General features: G+C 36.6%; 1 protein-coding gene across 1 annotated transcript; it reads right to left on the bottom strand.

Moving 5' to 3' along the window:
- Positions 1 to 2,073: 2,073 nt before the first annotated feature.
- Positions 2,074 to 2,778, bottom strand: LOC113331308. Its single transcript, XM_026578028.1, has one exon. It carries the CDS (start codon positions 2,776 to 2,778, stop codon positions 2,074 to 2,076), a length of 705 nt encoding a protein of 234 aa, XP_026433813.1.
- Between the last annotated feature and the right edge of the window lie 17,586 nt (positions 2,779 to 20,364).

The following is a 20,364-nucleotide window of genomic DNA, read 5'->3' as shown; positions in this document are numbered from 1 at the left end:
CCATGAGCACATTTCCAGGTGAAGAGATGAATAGCTGGAGTAGTTTCAAGTTTCCAGATTTGCTTCCAAGGAGATATGAGTGTGTCATTAGAATATTTATCATTAATTTGCTTGTCATATAAGGATTTGACAGTAAATTTCCTTGTATGAGTTAAGCTCCATCTTATTGTGTCTTCAGAATTTGGATTATGTTGTGTCTGGATAATGAGGTTTTGAATATCTTGAGTGAACCAGAGAGCTAGAATGCTAGTGTCCCACTCTCCGTGGGTATTGAAAAGTTAATTGACAGTTTTGAGGCTTGAAGAGCGTTGGGGGGGGGGGGGTTGTTTGGATTATGCAGGTAGGTTATCAATCCATCTGTCCTCCCAATTGTGGATATTTGTGTCATCCCCTATCTTCCAGATGTAGAATGCAAGAAATACCTTCCAGAATTCCTTTCTATATCCAAGAATCAGTATTCTTTGGCTTGGTATCCATTCTGATTACTTCTTGATTTGGATAATGAGATGCCTTCATTGTGCTGCTCCAGAGAGAGTTTGGTTCTTCAATTAATCTCCAAGTAATTTTGGATATCATTTCTAGATTTAAATATTCCATATTTTTGAATCCCAAACCCCCTAGTTCCTTTGGTTTGTTGACAGCATCCCAAGCAATGTAGAATAAGCCTTTAGATTTATCTTGCTCCTTATTCCAGAAGAAGTACCTTTGTATGGCATTTATATCTTTCTAAGTACCTTTTGGGATCTTTAAGCAGTTCATTTGGTATATGCTGGAAGTTGAGGTGACAGTTTGGATCATAGTAACTTTTCCTGCTGTTGAGTAGGTTAGTTTTCCAACCAGCCAGTCTGTATTTTAATTTATCCACAAAAGGCTTGAAACCTTGAAATTTGCTTCTATTGGTGAAGATGGGTGATCCCAAGTATTTATATGTGCTATTGATCCTTTGGACATGCATGGCTTCACTACTGTTGTCAGCAATGTCTGGGGCAGTGTTTTTGCTGAAGAAGATTCCTAATTTAGCGAAATTGATCATCCGTCCAGAGGATTGTCCAAAATCTTGGAAAAAATTGATGAGGTTGTGACATTCTTCCATATTTGTTTTGCAAAAAATCATGCAGTCATCTGCAAAGAGGAGGTGGTTAATGGCAGAAGCTTCATTTCATATTTTTGTTCCATGGATAAGGTTCTGAGATTCTGCAAAGATTAGATATATAAAGAGAGCCTCCATGCAGAATAAGAATAGATAAGGAGATAGAGGATCTCCTTGTCTGAGACCTCTAGTTGGTTTGAAGAAATTTCCAGGAGAACCATTGACTAAGACAACAAGGTTGGTGGTGGAGATGCATTAGTGGATTAGGTTGCACCATTGTGTGCTGAATCCCATTTGAGTCATAACTTTGAGAAGAAATTCCCAGTTGACCCTATCAAAAGCTTATACCATATCAATCTTAATACCTATAGTACCATTAGCTCCTTTTTTCCCTTTTATGGTGTTCATATGGTGAATAAGTTCATGAGTTATGGCTATGTTGTCTGAGATTTGTTTGCCATGAATAAAAGCAGATTTCAATGGGGATATAAGCTTGGGTAGAAGGGGTTTGAGTCTTTGATCAAGAAGTTTGGTTATGATTTTGTAAGTGGTATTACATAAGGATATATGTCTGAATTGAGATGGGGTGTTAGGATTTTCAGTTTTGGGGATGAGAGAAATAAAAGTAGAATTCATCTCTTTTAAGAAGGTAGCCAGAAGTGAAAAAGTTTTGAACCATGTTGATGATCCTCACCTACAACTTCCCAGTTAGCTTGGAAAAAATTTGTGGGAAGCCATTAGGTCATGGAGCCTTGTCCCCTTCCATGCTAAATAGAATATTTTTGATTTCCACTGCATCAGATGTCCTTAAGAGATTACTATTCTCAGTGTTGGTTATGGTGGTGGGAATGAGATTTATGATGGATTGATTGATGGTTATAGGTTCAGCTGTAGCCATAGTAACAAAATGATTGGTGAAGCAAAGGGCTATCTCATTACTATTATGTAGCCAAGTGTCATCTTCTTGTTGGATTGAAACAATTTTATTCCTTATGTATCTTTTCTTGGCAGATAGTAGCTGGTGTTTTATCTCCAAGTTTGATGAGATGGTACCTGCTTTTAGTCTTCCACAAACTTTCTTGAATATTCTGCCAATGTTCAACTTTCTTCTTAGCATCTCTGATAGCCTGACCCCTATTGTTGTTAAATTGATTTTTGGTGATCCATTCCAAGTGTTGAAAACTTTCTTCTAGATTTTTCTTAATGTTGTCATATATTTCCTTGTTCCATTTCTTTAATTTTACTTTAATATCTCTTAACTTCCTAGCAATCTTGATAGCAAGAGAACCTTTGTGCCGAGTCTTCCAACATTTTGCAATGATTTCTTTACAATCTTGGTGGTCTAGCCAGGGACCAAAGAATTTGAAAGGAATATGTCCCTGTTTCCAGTTAGGATTGGTATTGAGAAGGATGGAGTTATGATCAGAGCCAATGGCAGGAAGGTTGGAGATGGTGGAATTTGGGTGAGTTTCAAGCCATCTTTCATTGGCTATCCCTCTGTCTAATCTTTGTTCTGTAAGATGATGACCCACTCTTCTATTAGTCCATGCGAAAGGACATTTAATATAGCCCACATCAGTAAGATTAGATGCTTCCAATTTCTCCAGAAAGATGTTAGCTTCATAAGAATCAATATGATGTTGACTGAATTTTTCATGATCATGCAACACGAAGTTCAGGTCACCCATTATCAACCAAGGTAGAGTGTTAGTCTTATTAGTGTTTTGTATCATTTTCCAGGAGTGCATTTTATCTAAAGTAGTTTAAGGACTGCCATAATAGCCTGTGAATAACCAAGGTTCCCCTACACTAGGATGCACAATGGCACTAATATGATGGTTAGAGAAGTCTTTTATAGTGACCTTTAGGTTGGTTTTACAGGCTAAGACAAGGCCACCGGCAGTATTGGATTTTCCTATGGGCTCAACAAACCAAAAATTAGTGACACCTATGTTGCTGAGGATAGCTTTTAGATTCTTAGTTTGTTGTTTGGTTTCAGATAGAAAGAAGATGTCAAGATTATGTTTGTTTAACATGTTATTTAGGTGCCTACTAGTGTTTGGTTGGCCTAGTCCTTGACAATTCCAAGACATGATAGATAAAAATTGCCAGAAGTAAGAAAAAGTAGGATATGAGAAAATGATGATTAAGTATCCTAAGTAATTGAGACTATGGAGCATGGTAGTGCTGGGAGTAATTAAACTATAATTGAATGAAGTCTTCAGGATTAGTGCAATCTTTATAACAGTATAATGCAAGCTTTGAGTTAGATAGATATTTATATAAGGAGATACATGTGGAATTAAGAAAGGATTTGCTCCCTCAAGGAAGCCAGTAGTCATATCTGTCAGGTGATCTTCCTTCATTTGTATTGTTTGCGTGTTTCTCTTCTTGGCAGGTTAAGTTTGGTCCCAGTGATGAAGGGGATGACCATTGGAGGAAGGGAAATTGAAGAGCTTTTTTTTTGGGTCAATCAGTTGTGGATGAAATTCAGTGTCTACAGCCTTAAGTTTAAGTTCTTTCTTTCTTCTTTCCTAGAGCATCTTTTTCTGATTGTTAAAATCTTCATTGATTTGATTAGAGCGTTGCTCGGTCGAACTCGCATGTGTTTCCATATCAATCATGTTTTTCAATGTTAGTGATCAAACCTATAAGTATTGATTTCTAGTCTACTATAGCTAAGTCTCGGACTAGGATAAAAAGTGTAGTTGAACTCAAGAACTCCATGGTGATCATCATAAAAGACGAAGGACTACTCAAGGAACTGGTGGAACTTCATCGACTAAAAGGTATGTGGAGACTTGAACTTATCTATCACTCAAAAGTCTATCTACTCTATCTCCTATCTTGTGACAAAAGTCGTTTTTCTATATAGACTTTTATTATACACATTTGCTATTTCGAGCCGAGTTTATCTCGCATATCTATTTCTCGAAATATGTGTTGGTAAGCTTTCACTTTGTCCAAGTTCATCTTTACCTAGTGACGAAAGTCATGTTATGTTTCAATCACTTTGAAAATTGCTTTGACGAAAAATGGTTTGTGAATAACAACTATATAACGTCCTCTAAGAATGTTTCAATTATTGAAATGAGAGTTTAGATCATATAACCAATGATGGATATAAGCATTGTGTGGAAACACATATATGTATAAATCCTTTTTCCTTGAACCGAAGTTTGCGAACTTTGTTGATCAAGAGAACCGGAACAAGAGTCGTGAACTCTTTCCGCAAACTGGCGGAAGTTCTCGACCCAAGAAAATCTGCTGGAGTTCGAGAACTTAATTCCGCGAACTAAGTCTTTGAACTTAAGATGTTTATATCTAAAGACAATTGTTTGTGAACTTATCTATATTAACTAAGGAATGCAAGTTGCAAACCGTGGCTATAAATTTTATGAACCGATTCGAGTGAATCAAGTCGTTTTTCTTCGACTGTGTCTTGTGTAGTTACATAAGATTTCCTTGCAATTGAACAACTCTCTAACTAGTTCATTTGAGTCATTTGAACTAGTTATGGTGAAGAAAAATATGGTTGATATGAAAGTGCCCATATGGCTAACCATTTGGTTAACTATTATTGAACCAACAAATGTACATGTTTGGGTACGGTTACACAAACCTAAAATCGTGCATTACATTTGTGTGTAACAAGATAAGTTTTCGATCCAACGGTTGAAAGATATTAGCTTGAATCTAATCAGGTTTTCATCTAACATGTTTTCAACAAATGTACATGCGGCGACTGTTAGTGGATCGTCGTTAAATACACCTTCACCATTGGAATCGGGGCTTACTTATAGGTAGCTCAGACGCCCGGTTGTTGATTATTTATTACTTATTGTGGAATTCGGTGGAGAATAATTCAAAAAACTGAGTAATAAGATGTTCGTTATTAATTCATATGATCAGCTGAAGATTCGACTACGAATTCAGAATGATAAAGTGAGCATTACCATTCCATGGGATCATAGATTCAACCATAGAATCGGAGTAATTAAGATTTATCTATTACCATTTATGAGACCAGTTGTGGATTCGATCATGAAATCGGAGTAATGAGATAATATAGTTATTGTTATTCTATGGGATCAAGCCGTGGATTTGATCATAGAATCAAAACAATTGTTATTGCCATTCCATGGGACCAGTCGTGGATTCGACCATGGAATATGAGCAATTGTAATTAGGAATAATTAACTTTGTGGCTCTATACTAGCAGAGCAAGCTATCTAGGAGCATTAATTATCCCGATATGAGTTTGTCGGTAAGTCATATCCTTTATATAGTCAGGGTAAACTCGTTGTTTGTTCTCGAAGACGTTATCGCTCTATACTAGCAGAGCAAGCTGTCTAGGAGCCGTCCCTCTCGTGATACTATATAGAATTAATCACTGAAAGTTTTTAGTACTCATGAGATATACCGTTGTCCAGTCATGAGACTACATATCTACATGTACTCTAAGAGAAAGTACTCTCCGTTGAGAATTCGATGAGAGACCCGTGTCTCGATACTCACGTCTGATTGCTGTATCAGAGCTTCGTATAATTATAAGTTTATGATTTTATCCTTTGTCCAGAACCCACCATCTACACTGTGGAGCTAGCTTGATAAGCTTGCCTAAGACAAAATCTATTGCTTCACATGTCTTCACTTTGAGTATAGCCTCCTTGAACTTCTAGTTGGTAACCTTCCTGAATGGCTTGTAACATTTCTTCTTCCTCTGCTGCAAAATCAATGATGGTTTGATGCATTTCCTTGGCCCATGTCAGTGCTAGATGAGATCCTCTGCCTGCTCTGTTGAAACCAGTTGTAATGTCTTTGATGTTCCTTGCTCCCACACATTGACCTGCGAAAGACATTGCCAAAAAAACATAGTTAGTATAAGATGATAAATCACTATTAGCCATGTTATTGTTTATTTCCAAGATGTGTATGCTAATAGTGATTCCAAAATTTCCTCTATTGTTTCTGATCAGACTTCTAAGTCTTAGGTTCCGATCATTGGAATTTTCCTGGTAGTAGAGATTATTTAGAATATGCCCTGGGTTGTGATTCACTCTAGTGAAGGTACATAGATGTTGAGTGATCTTCAGAGCAGTAGCAGCAGCAGCAGTAGGGCTTATGTTTCTGAAGACCCAATCACATCTAGTTTTTTATATGAACCAACAGATAATAGCAAAAGTAGCATTCCAGCTAGCAGAAGGATTGTCAGAGTGAAACCAATTGTTGAACAAGTCATGGAAGGAACTGTATGCAGAAAAAAGTTGATGATTCTCCCCAAAGAGTTTTGCCCAAACATCAGAGGCAGCTGGGAAAACCAATAGAACATAAGTGGTGTCTTCAGGAGCATTCTTGCAGAAGGTGCAAATAGGATCAATGTAGTTCAAGATGCTAGCTGATTTGGCATTGGTTGGGAGAATGCCATGAGCACATTTCCAGGTGAAGATCTGAATAGCTGGAGTAGTGTCAAGTTTCCAGGTTTTCTTCCAAGGAGATATGAGTGTGTCATTAGAATATTTATCATTATTTTGCTTGTCATATAAGGATTTGACAGTAAATTTCCTTGTATGAGTTAAGCTCCATCTTATTGTGTCTTCAGAATTTGGATTATGTTGTGTCTGGATAATGAGGTTTTGAATATCTTGAGTGAACCAGAGATCTAGAATGCTAGTGTCCCACTCTCCGTGGGTATTGAAAAGTTAATTGACAGTTTTGAGGCTTGAAGAGCGTTGGGGGGGGGTGTTTGGATTATGCAGGTAGGTTATCAATCCATCTGTCCTCCCAATTGTGGATATTTGTGTCATCCCCTATCTTCAAGATGTAGAATGCAAGAAATACCTTCCAGAATTCCTTTCTATATCCAAGAATCAGTATTCTTTGGCTTGGTATCCATTCTGATTACTTCTTGATTTGGATAATGAGATGCCTTCATTGTGCTGCTCCAGAGAGAGTTTGGTTCTTCAATTAATCTCCAAGTAATTTTGGATATCATTTCTAGATTTAAATATTCCATATTTTTGAATCCCAAACCCCCTAGTTCCTTTGGTTTGTTGACAGCATCCCAAGCAATGTAGAATAAGCCTTTAGATTTATCTTGCTCCTTATTCCAGAAGAAGTACCTTTGTATGGCATTTATATCTTTCTAAGTACCTTTTGGGATCTTTAAGCAGTTCATTTGGTATATGCTGGAAGTTGAGGTGACAGTTTGGATCATAGTAACTTTTCCTGCTGTTGAGTAGGTTAGTTTTCCAACCAGCCAGTCTGTATTTTAATTTATCCACAAAAGGCTTGAAACCTTGAAATTTGCTTCTATTGGTGAAGATGGGTGATCCCAAGTATTTATATGTGCTATTGATCCTTTGGACATGCATGGCTTCACTACTGTTGTCAGCAATGTCTGGGGCAGTGTTTTTGCTGAAGAAGATTCCTAATTTAGCGAAATTGATCATCCGTCCAGAGGATTGTCCAAAATCTTGGAAAAACTTGATGAGGTTGTGACATTCTTCCATATTTGTTTTGCAAAAAATCATGCAGTCATCTGCAAAGAGGAGGTGGTTAATGGCAGAAGCTTCATTTCATATTTTGTTTCCATGGATAAGGTTCTGAGATTCTGCAAAGATTAGATATATAAAGAGAGCCTCCATGCAGAATAAGAATAGATAAGGAGATAGAGGATCTCCTTGTCTGAGACCTCCAGTTGGTTTGAAGAAATTTCCAGGAGAACCATTGACTAAGACAACAAGGTTGGTGGTGGAGATGCATTAGTGGATTAGGTTGCACCATTGTGTGCTGAATCCCATTTGAGTCATAACTTTGAGAAGAAATTCCCAGTTGACCCTATCAAAAGCTTATACCATATCAATCTTAATGCCTATAGTACCATTAGCTCCTTTTTTCCCTTTTATGGTGTTCATATGGTGAATAAGTTCATGAGTTATGGCTATGTTTTCTGAGATTTTTTTGCCATGAATAAAAGCAGATTTCAATGGGGATATAAGCTTGGGTAGAAGGGGTTTGAGTCTTTGATCAAGAAGTTTGGTTATGATTTTGTAAGTGGTATTACATAAGGATATATGTCTGAATTGAGATGGGGTGTTAGGATTTTCAGTTTTGGGGATGAGAGAAATAAAAGTAGAATTCATCTCTTTTAAGAAGGTAGCCAGAAGTGAAAAAGTTTTGAACCATGTTGATGATCCTCACCTACAACTTCCCAGTTATCTTGGAAAAAATTTGGTGGGAAGACATTAGGTCATGGATCCTTGTCCCCTTCCATGCTAAATAGAATATTTTTGATTTCCACTGCATCAGGTGTCCTAATTACAATTGCTCATATTCCATGGTCGAATCCACGACTGGTCCCATGGAATGGCAATAACAATTGATTGAACTTAACGCACAACCTATGATATTTCTATTATATAACGAAATATAATGCGGAAAAGAAATAACACAGACATCAGAAGTTTTGTTAACGAGGAAACCGCAAATGCCGAAAAACCCCGGGACCTAGTCTAGATTTGAACACCACACTGTATTAAGCCTCTAGAGACACTAGCCTACTCCAAGTTAACTTCATACTGAAATGTAGCCCTAACCAATCTCACACTGATCAAGGTACAGTTGCGCTCCTTACGTCTCTGAATACCAGCAGGACTCTGCGCACTTGATTCCTTTAGCTGATCTCACCCACAACTAAGAGTTGCTACGACCCAAAGTCGAAGACTTGATAAACCAATTTGTCTCACACATAAAATTCTATTGTATAGATAAATCTGTCTCCTACAGACAAACCTATGAGTTTTGTTCCGTCTTTTGATAAATCAAGGTGAACAATAACCAATTGATATATCGGACTTATATTCCCGAAGAACAGCCTAGAAATATCAATCACCTCACAATAATCTTAATTGTATGGTATTGAAACAAGATATTGTGGAATCACAAACGATGAGACGAAGATGTTTGTGACTACTTTTTATCTTTCCTATCGGAGATTAAATTCGAGCAAATCTTAGAGAACATAGTACTCAATCACGATAGAAAACAGCAAGATCAGAACACGCAACTACAGAGAAAATATTTGGGTCTGGCTTCACAATCCCAATGAAGTCTTTAAGTTGTTATACTACAGGGTTTCGTGAAAAACCTAAGGTTAAAGGAGAATCGACTCTAGTCACAACTCGTATCACACAGGAGGTGTGAGGATTAGGATTCCCAGTTGCTAGAGTTCTCCTTTATATAGTCTTCAAATCAGGGTTTGCAATCAATGTTACCTTGGTAACAAAGCATTCAATATTCATCGTTAGATGAAAACCTGATTAGACTCAAGCTAATATCTTTCAACTGTTAGATCGAACTTAGCTTGTTACACACAAATGAAAAGTGACTTCATTTAAATATGAGTAACCGTACCTAAACGTGTGCACCTTATTGGCTCAACAATAGTTAACCGAAGTTAGCCATATAACACTTTCGTATCAACCATATTCATCTTAATCATAACTAGTTCAAATGACTCAAATGAAACTAGTTCTAGAGTTTTTCAATAGTTTATATTCTCATACAAGTATACAAGACACAACTAAAGCAAAATCGATTTTGATTCATATGAATCAATTCATGAACATTATAGCCACAGTTTGCAAAAGATTGCATTCCTTATTATATAAATATATAAGTTCATGAATAATCCGATTTTAGAACATAACCTACTCAAGTATGCAAACGGGTACGCATACCTAAGTAGACAGACTTAATTTGGGTTCGCCAGTATGCGAACGGGTACGCATACACTCAACAGAAATTCCCGGACCTGAACCTCACACCAGTATGCGTACCGGTATGCGTACAAGGTTCCCGGACTTTCACTAAACCAACCAGTACGCATACGGGTATGCATACTATGGTTCCCGGACTTGGATTTCATATATGCAAGTACGCATACCATGCTTTATCCAATCATGGTTAAGTATTATAAACTTCATTTCAATCATTAAAACATTCTCGGAAGACGGGAATAACTCTCTCACACATACTATATATCAAAGCAATTTTCAAGTGATCGAATGATCAATACGAAACATTCCGAGTCTACATCAAATGACCGTCTTGCGAAAATCATGTAAGATGTTACCAAGCGATTTTCACATGATCATGTTTTTACTTTCGTCAAGAATATAAGATGAACTTGGTTAAAGCGAAAGCTTATCAACACATATTTCGATAAATATGTAAGCGAGTTAAACTCAGCTCTAAATATCAAATGTGTATAATCGAAGTTTATATAGCTATACGGCTTTTGTCTCAAACAGGATATATAATAGATATACTTTTGGGTGATAGATGAGTTCAAGTCTCCACATACCTTTTGTTGATGAATTTCCACAAGCTCCCCTTAGTAGTTCTTCGTCTTCAAATCGATGAACGCCGTGAAGTCTATTTCTTAACTATACTTTATTTCCTAATTCGAGAGTTAGCTATAAGTATATACTAGAAATCAAGAGTTATACTTTTGGCAACTAAGCTTGACAAACAAACTTGAGATAACAACGCTTGCGAGTTTGACTGAGCAGTGCTTTAACAATCTCCCCCTTTGTCAATTTTAGTGACAAAACTATCAATACATATGGAAATTACAAAATAAATAAACTTTGTAGCTTCTCATCCAAATGCTTGATTTCCTTGGTTCTTCAACATTACTCGAAATCTTTGTCACTTCGAAGTACTCCAGTCATTCTGAACGTGTTCAACTCAGCATCATAGTTGTTGAAGATCCGTAGTTATAACAATGAGAAAACAATATCTCTCAATCATTGTTATACAGTGTCATAGTATTATTACACAACATCAAAGTCCAATTGTGAAAAAGCGGGGGTCTAACGACCACACCCATTATTTCGCTTAGAAATCTGTATGGACTATCAGATTTTAATAGCTTTGCGAATCGGTTTTTGACTTGGCGACAGAATCGGTCTAAATTCTCAGATTTTTTTTCGTTTTCTGCATCGATTCTCTTCATTAATTCAAGTGTGTATTGACTTCGATTTGATGGTTGGTGCTTCAAATCATGTTAATAATCACTAGGGAGTATGCCGGATCTTGAGAAAAACAAATTGAAACATGAATCTCGACCTAATCTACAAAATTTGGAATCACCTTTTACTTTTCCTTCTGTTCAAAATTATGCTTCTACTATGGATATTCCATCTTTATTCATACGTGCTGATGTTATAGATAATAGCTTATATGAATGGAGATTTAGTTTGATTGGAAGATTTGATTTTGTCATATTGAAATTTGATGTAGCTTCAGCAACCGTGAAGAAACAATGGGTTTTAAAAGGATCTATTCAGTTAATTCCTCTGGGAAAAGGTTTTTTTATCATCAAATTGGATAATGAAGAAGATCGAAAACTAATTTGGAGTGGACTTTGGATGGTTGAATCAGAGACCTTGAAGCTAAGAGCATGGGAGACAAACTTTAATCCAGAAAATCAAAAATCTTCTTCAGCTTTTGTTTTGGTAACTTTTCCTGGATTGTGAGCATTGAGTATTGGAAAGAAAGTATCATTCTCCAAATGGGAAGTAAAATAAGCAAAGCAATAAAAGTGGATGAAACAACATTACAAAGGGAGATTGGGTATTGATAGACGCATTTATGTGTCTATTTTCATCTCTATTGTGTATATTGTTAGTACCCATTTTTGTACTTATTTCGGTATTTTATCTCTTTGTAGGTGTTTTTGGAGAAATAAGCTTTTGCGGCGAAATTGGCTCGAAAAGTTGTTAAAGGCACCTGGGAGGACATTTGCTATTCGGACTCTCGCTTTGGATAAGGGGTAACCCATTTCGGGCATGTGCTAAATGGACACCAGAACTGGATAGGGGGAGGTCTTCTTCTTCAAAATTCAAATGCAAAAAATATTCGCGGGAAACTATGTGCAGCGTCTGCAGATTTTGGACTCGATTTTTGGAGCTGTTTCAGGGAGATTCAACACCGGAAATTGATTGGGCTGAACTTCTCATGGCTATACAAGTTTACTAGAAGCAATTGGACCGATCGAATTGGGCTGGAATTGCCGGAAAAAGGAAACAGAGCAAATAAGGAAACAAGTCCCTGTCGAGTTTGTTTTTGGACAATCAGAGAGATTAAAGGCAAGAAATTCGTTCCAAAGATACATATTCTATCTAAGGAAGAGTTTGAGATAAGTGGGAAGGCTCAGAAACGCGTGAAACAATTTATGGAAGGAATTATTGCCGTGACTGCCAAGAAAGGAAAAAGGGAATTTTGATGCGATTTGGGAAAGATTCAATGACCCTTTTGTGTATAAATAGGATGCTTAGGTACCCTAGATAAGGTACGAACATTTTGGGGTAATTTAGAGAACCACAGGAGATAAAAATCAGAGTTACAGACATTCGTTTCTGCAGGTGTAGAAGGAAGAACACGAGGAACATCGACCCTCACCTAACTGTCGCAGAAAACTGTCGTCCTTCTACATCACTTAGCTTCTATCGTTCTGTAACAGTTCCGCTTGTAACAGAAACCGTCAGTCTGTAACGCTTATAAACGTTGCAAACTGTCTGCTTATTACTTTTTCATTCTTTTAATCAACTTTTAGGCTATAAACATGTATTTTGAGCAAGTGATTAATATGAGGAGTTAAACCCCATCACTGGGACGACTGAGGAAGCCTTATTTCACAATTGTTTGGTAATTATAATTGATTCTTCATGACTTTTTCACTTGTTTTAAATTGATTTATGATTTTTACTAATTATTTGTGATTTCGTTTGATGTCGTATGCTTAGACTCAGAGATTTGATGCGTCATGCTTGTGATTTACAATTAATGTTGTACAAAATCTACCTTTGGCAAAGAAATAGAGTCTATAAAAGAGCTAGAATTGTTTTGAGTCATTATTTGAACCAAGTGATTGTGATTAGTGGTGAAATCCTAAGTCTCAGTACCTCTCGATATTCGTGACAACCTTGTGAATATATTTTTAGTATTTTTATTCTTAGTTCTTAAATCAAATCTTTACACAATCCGAGTTTGAACGATACTCTACTTACCACTTTCAAAACTGCATCAATTTTTGGCGCCGCCGACGCGAATTTGCTTTTAGGGTTTTTAGACTTAGTTTTCTTCTTTTTTTTTAGGTTTTTTTATATTAATTTTGTTCTTTTTTACGTTTTTGGGTATTTGTCTTTTGTCTACAGGTTTTGGATCATAAAGCGAATTGAGCCAAGGAGTTTGGTGATTTCGTAAGGACTGGAACTTAAAGCATAAAGACTTGGAGCGAAAGATTAAAGCGAAAAGAACGGAAAAGAAGACAATTTCTTTTTAGATATTTTCTTTTATTTTATTTTTTTAGGGTTTGTTTATTTTTCTTTATTAAAAAAAAAGAGAGAGAGAGAACTGTATTAGGGTTTGCTATTTTTGTAATTTTTCTTTTCTTTTTGGACACTTGGACATTGGACTTTGGACATTATTATTTTTAAACCCCAAGGAAGGGTTGGTTTAAATACAAACTGTGTGCATGGAAGGACGGTGATTACGATATCACCTCGGCCCCTCGGGTTCGTACATAACATAGGAGTTGTGGCCCGAGTCGACTTCAGCGGTTCTTCGCACGTCTGGTACGGGAGGTAAGTTTTTCGAAACACCCGCGAATCCCCTTTCAGCGGGTTTACTGTATTCCTTAAGGTGAATGTATGCTGAGGACTTGAATACGGTTGCTTTTAATTCCTAGTAAAGGGCAAGGACTGGCCATACAAAATAAGGGTTCGGATTTCATCACCGTTCTCTTCTTGCCCGCCTTAGGAACACGAAACCAAACGCGAACCTAAGCCTAAAATTTTGACTAGAACGAGACCTATAGGGTAACGAGCTTAATAGGAAAGTCGTTCGAAGAATATTGGTTACTCTTTTGAGCATACTTCAAAGTTCTTGACGGTTTTTGTGAGTTGAATGCGTGACTGCGCCGCCTTGTAACCGGTGAGGCTTTGGGTATCAAAGCTCCACTGAGCTTCCCTCGCCTCAGTTTCATCTCACATTAGTTCGGATTGATCCAGAGGGGTTTGCTCAAATTGTAACAAATTCCTCTTCGAGAGATAGAAGCTAGTCTAGAAACAATCTAAGTGGAGCCATCATGCTTTTTGTTTGCTAGAAATATTTAGGTTTGCTTTGGTGAAGTCGAGTCGGCCTTGTTTGTGATTGTGTAGAATTTCCTTGCAATTAAGAATGTCGAACTGGTATGATAGAAGCCAATACAATGAATATAGACCCGAATTTGAATATGGACATCATCAATATTATGACCATAGTGAGAATAGTGTTTGGGAACGCCAACGTTTTCAAGGTTATGGTTCATACCATAGTGAGCCCAATTACTATCCGCATGTGCATCAGTCTTACGAGCAAGAAGATTATAATACTAGTTCTTCGTCTTTAGAGGATACAATCAAACTTTTGAAAAGTAGTCCTTTTTATGATCATTCAGTTCCTATTCCTTCTCTAGAAGAGTCTCTCAGGAAATTAGAGGAGTCGACACGTAAGTTCGCTGAGATGAATAACTTAGTTTATGACGAAAGAGAACTTTCTATAGAGGAATCCTTCAAGCTGATAGCTGAGACGAACGAAAGACTTGCTCGAAATAATCTTACTTTCCAATACAGTGATTCCAATAGTACCCTTGAAAATGAGGATAGTTATTTGCATAATCAAGATGACGAGGATAAAATTGGTAACACTACTTGTTTAGATGAGGTTCAACCATTTTCATGCTATTATGATGATTGTGACGAGGATAGTGTTGATGAAGAATTTGAAATATGTAGGCATAGTGATCAGGAATTTGTTACTCCAAATGAACTTTATGATGATAGTGTTATTTCTGGTTCAGATCCCGATAATTTTAATAATTATTCACCTTTTCAAAAGGACGAGGATTTGACTAGAGATACCCTCGTTTTAGACGATGTAGTATTTCCTGTTTACAAAGCCGATAATGATTTAGAGGAACGAGTTTATTCTGAGAATAATGTTTTAGAGTCTAGCGATTTAGAAACAATAGTCTTAGACGAAGAAGATGAACTCGTAGAGATGAGTGAGGATGAACCTGACTTAGAAGAATCAATTGACCATTTCCAGGAATCTGATGACCTAGAAATTAGGGAAGTTGTGACTAGTCTTTCTAGAGACACAGAAAACTCTAAGTTTGGGGGTGATTATCATTCTCCATGTGCTTTAACTATTATAAAGGTCCCTCACTTGGGACTTGACATATGTGCCTCAACCATTTTACAAGATTATCTTCACACACGTTTTCCTGAACCTAGTGATGTCCATAAGGAAGTTCAGTTGTTAGAAACCCATCCTCTGGTTGATGAGGTTAGACCAGGCTATGATACCAAGATCGACTTTGTTTTCCCACCAAATATTTTTCAACCAATTGTGGGAACGTATAAATTTCAGATGTGTCAATTATTTAGTTTTGAGACTAATCCTAATTACTTTAAGAGATTAGGGTCGATACATTTGCTTAAGATAGACCACCACTCTCACTGTGGTCAGCTGTGTGAGTCAAAACTGATTGACTTTAAGGATCCTCAATTATTCAGGTTATTATTATGTGCTTTTAAATTTTTACTTGAGTTTTTTCAGACTCATACCTGAACCGGATATTAGCTTTGAGGAATTCCAACCCATGAAAATATTTTATTTGGACCCAGTTATAGAACCTGAACCTGAACCACAACTAGATGTAGTTGTCTTAAACAGGAAACTAGACAAGGGTGCGCTTTATTTGTTAATTTTCTTGGCAGGTTGCAGATTCCTTTTATTTGTGATAGCTCTATTTGGTTTGGATGACCCACGGAAATTTCGGCTATTACTTTATTCTATGAGGTGACTAATCCTTTCTTAGTCTGGCTGAAGACTTTAAACTTAGCACTTCTTGGGAGGTAACCCAACATTCATGCGACACGGTAATATCTTTCCTTATCTCTTTTGCTTCAAATGGTAACAGTTTCTCCTTGTTCATGCTTTTAATTTCATCTTTAGAATATTGAGGACAATATTAGATTTAAGTTTGGGGGTATGGGAGAAACTTTTTAGTTGCAGTATGAATAAATAAACTCTAGAGCTTAGAAATTTATGCCTATTTAGGATTGCACTAACTAATCTAAGTGGATGGAAGCATTTTGATTGTAGGAGTTGAGGAACCAATCTGATTAGATGGAAACATCTAGAAGAGTCTATTCATAAAAGCACAGAGCTCAGTTGTTAGGAATAACATGATAGTTTCACCATATCTCGTTGAGTCCTTTTCACTTCTATTTTTATTTTATTTTATTTTGTTTTTAAACTATGTTTCTCTAAGTGATAGGTGGGGCCCACGATTCAAGTTGTTACCAATGCTAGGGTGAATTAGAGTGTTTGAGATACCATGAAAAATAAAAAAAATAAAAAAATAAAAAAAATGGTAGTTACCAAAAAGTTGAAAAAAAATTATTATTATGAAAAAAAAATTGAGACCAGAACATTTGACCAAAAGGAATAAATTCAATAAAGTCGACCACTGATACCCTTGTATATGCCAGTTGTGTTGACCTAGAGTTAGGTTATCGACCACTGGTTCCCTTGTATATGCCAGTGTGTTGATATTAGTCAGACTAATATCTCAATCCATTAGGATAGGTTCATTTTGGCGGAGGCCTTCAGACAGATATGGGAAACGCCGTTCACTTAGTAAACATCAAAACCATCTATGTTTTTCTATATCCATCTTCTTGATCTATCCATGTGATTAGTTTTGACTCCGAATATGATGTCCATAGTGCAACTATTTGAGTAGATCTCTGTCACTTTATATGAATTTGAGTATGCTTGAGTGCAAACTCGTGTACAACAATTGGAATTTCGCATCAGGGTACTTCCTCCTGTAGTCAATAAGTATGCCAACCAAGGAGATTCTTTAGTGCCTTCCAAGGTTCTGCGTAGATAGCTAAGGTCTGGAGTATAAAGGTTTTGTGGGTATATCTCTAGTAAGCCCTCCCGAGACTATAACTCGGCCACTAGGGACACCTGAGGGTTTAAAGGCTTATTGCATACGCTAAATGCAATCGACGATGCCTGCGACAGTGAGCTAGGATTTTATTTTGTAGTTTTGATTTTCTCGGGACTAGCAAATAATAAGTTTGGGGGTACTTGATAGACGCATTTATGTGTCTATTTTCATCTCTATTGTGTATATTGTTAGTACCCATTTTTGTACTTATTTCGGTATTTTATCTCTTTGTAGGTGTTTTTGGAGAAATAAGCTTTTGCGGCGAAATTGGCTCGAAAAGTTGTTAAAGGCACCTGGGAGGACATTTGCTATTCGGACTCTCGCTTTGGATAAGGGGTAACCCATTTCGGGCATGTGCTAAATGGACACCAGAACTGGATAGGGGGAGGTCTTCTTCTTCAAAATTCAAATGCAAAAAAAATTGCGCGGGAAACTATGTGCAATGTCTGCAGATTTTGGACTCGATTTTTGGAGCTGTTTCAGGGAGATTCAACACCGGAAATTGATTGGGCTGAACTTCTCATGGCTATACAAGTTTACTAGAAGCAATTGGACCGATCGAATTGGGCTGGAATTGCCGGAAAAAGGAAACAGAGCAAATAAGGAAACAAGTCCCTGTCGAGTTTGTTTTTGGACATTCAGAGAGATTAAAGGCAAGAAATTCGTTCCAAAGATACATATTCTATCTAAGGAAGAGTTTGAGATAAGTGGGAAGTCTCAGAAACGCGTGAAACAATTTATGGAAGGAATTATTGCCGTTACTGCCAAGAAAGGAAAAAGGGAATTTTGTTGCGATTTGGGAAAGATTCAATGACCCTTTTGTGTATAAATAGGATGCTTAGGTACCCTAGATAAGGTACGAACAGTTTGGGGTAATTTAGAGAACCACAGGAGACAAAAATCAGAGTTACAGACATTCGTTTCTGCAGGTGTAGAAGGAAGAACACGAGGAACATCGATCCTCACCTAACTGTCGCAGAAAACTGTCGTCCTTCTACATCACTTAGCTTCTATCGTTCTGTAACAGTTCCGCTTGTAACAGAAACCGTCAGTCTATAACGCTTATAAACGTTGCAAATTGTCTGCTTATTACTTTTTCATTCTTTTAATCAACTTTTGGGCTATAAACATGTATTTTGAGCAAGTGATTAATATGAGGAGCTAAACCCCATCACTGGGACGACGGAGGAAGCCTTATTTCACAATTATTTGGTAATTATAATTGATTCTTCATGACTTTTGCACTTGTTTTAAATTGATTTATGATTTTTACTAATTATTTGTGATTTCGTTTGATGTCGTATGCTTAGACTCAGAGATTTGATGCGTCATGCTTGTGATTTACAATTAATGTTGTACAAAATCTACCTTTGGCAAAGAAATAGAGTCTATAAAAGAGCTAGAATTTTTTTGAGTCATTATTTGAACCAAGTGATTGTGATTAGTGGTGAAATCCTAAGTCTCAGTACCTCTCGATATTCGTGACAACCTTGTGAATATATTTTTAGTATTTTTATTCTTAGTTCTTAAATCAAATCTTTACACAATCCTAGTTTGAACGATACTCTACTTACCACTTTCAAAACTACATCAGGTATTATGCTAGTGTGTTGGTTGAAATAGATTTAACTAAATTCATCTCCAGTAAACTAGTCCTTGAATCAAAATATGGCAAAATTGAACAAGTTATTCAATTCAATAAACTGCCTGAATATTGTAACCATTGCAAGAGTGTGGGTCATTTAGTAGCAGAATGCATATCAAAGAGAAGAGAAGAGAAGTCCCTACAAGTGAAGCAACTCAAGAGGTTCTAGTAGAAAAAAACAAAAACAAAAACAATAGAAACCTAAACTGGTAGTTCCTCCTGCTCATAGTGGTTTTGACATATGTTTTCCTTCTAAGGAGAATGACATAGAACACATCATTGATCATATTGATGAAAATCTAGTAAGTGATAATGAACTTATAGATGTTATAATTCCACCAATTCAACATCAGGAAAGCTCATCTTCTGGAAGATTTCATATCTTACAAGAGAACAATGAAGAATTCAGAGGTTATTTAAATTCTTATAAATATTTTCCAAGTCTCTCAGTTGATAAAGCTCATCTCCAGTGCTCCTTCTCCAAATATAGTGGTAAATTTACAACCTCCAATTGGCACAACTGCAGCTGATTCTACTTCAACTGTTAGTAATCTGGAGACAATAATTCAAGAAGTAAATACTGGGAACAAAAAATTTGATGCAGCAGAATGTTCAAGTGAGAGTAAAAGTTTTAGTACTTCTCATGTATCTAATATGAACCCAGTTACACCTTTGCAGTCTACATCTGGTTCATGAATGAGTAATGAGCTAGATCCAGCTAATCTAAAAGCAGGTAAACCTCCAAGAACTATAAATGCTAGAAAACAAATTGCTTTGTTAAATGTGAATTTAAATAAAAATAGTCAAGGGAAGAGAAGCCCTGCTCATTCTCAACCCAATCTTTCAAAATGAAAGTCTTGGATTGGAATGTCAGAGGCCTGAGAAGAATAAAGGCCAAAGACAAACTTAGGAGTATAATAAAATCTTTTAGTCCTTCTTTAGTTATTTTAGCAGAACTAAATTTTTGGGTTCCTTCTGAATTCTTGAAGAAATTAAAACTCAAGTGAAGTGAATAAAGGGAATATCTGGGTACTATGGAGTGATTCAATAAGTCCCCCAATAATTGTGTCAAATACAAGACAAGAAATAATAGTGGATGTAGGTGGTACATTGATCACTGGAGTACATGCAGCAAATTTAATTGTAAATAGAAGAAGTTTGTGGGAGAATCTAGTTAATTTGAACAACTTAAATAAACCATGGCTTGTGATAGGATATTTTAACACAGTTACAAGCTTGTATGAAAAAATTGGTGGTCTAGAACCTCTAAGGATTTCAATGCAGGGATTCAATGACTGTTTGAACACTTGTGGATTAATTCATGCTCCAAAAACTGGTCTGAAATTTTCTTGGTGCAACAATAGAGTTGGAATTAAAAGGATAGTTTGCAATTTGGACAGAGTTGTATTTAATGACAAATGGCTTGATCTTTATCCAAGTTGGGGATATAAAATGGGTGTAAGGGGGATTTCTGATCATGGTGTCTTGTATGCAACTAATTCAGAAATTACAAAACCTAAAAATATCCCTTTTAGAGCATTAAAAGTTTGGAAG

Source organism: Papaver somniferum, unplaced genomic scaffold, assembly GCF_003573695.1.
Source record: "Papaver somniferum cultivar HN1 unplaced genomic scaffold, ASM357369v1 unplaced-scaffold_125, whole genome shotgun sequence".
NCBI classification, from domain to species: Eukaryota; Viridiplantae; Streptophyta; class Magnoliopsida; order Ranunculales; family Papaveraceae; genus Papaver; species Papaver somniferum.
The sequence above is the reverse complement of the archived record's forward strand: the minus strand, read 5'-3'. Positions and strand labels throughout refer to the sequence as shown.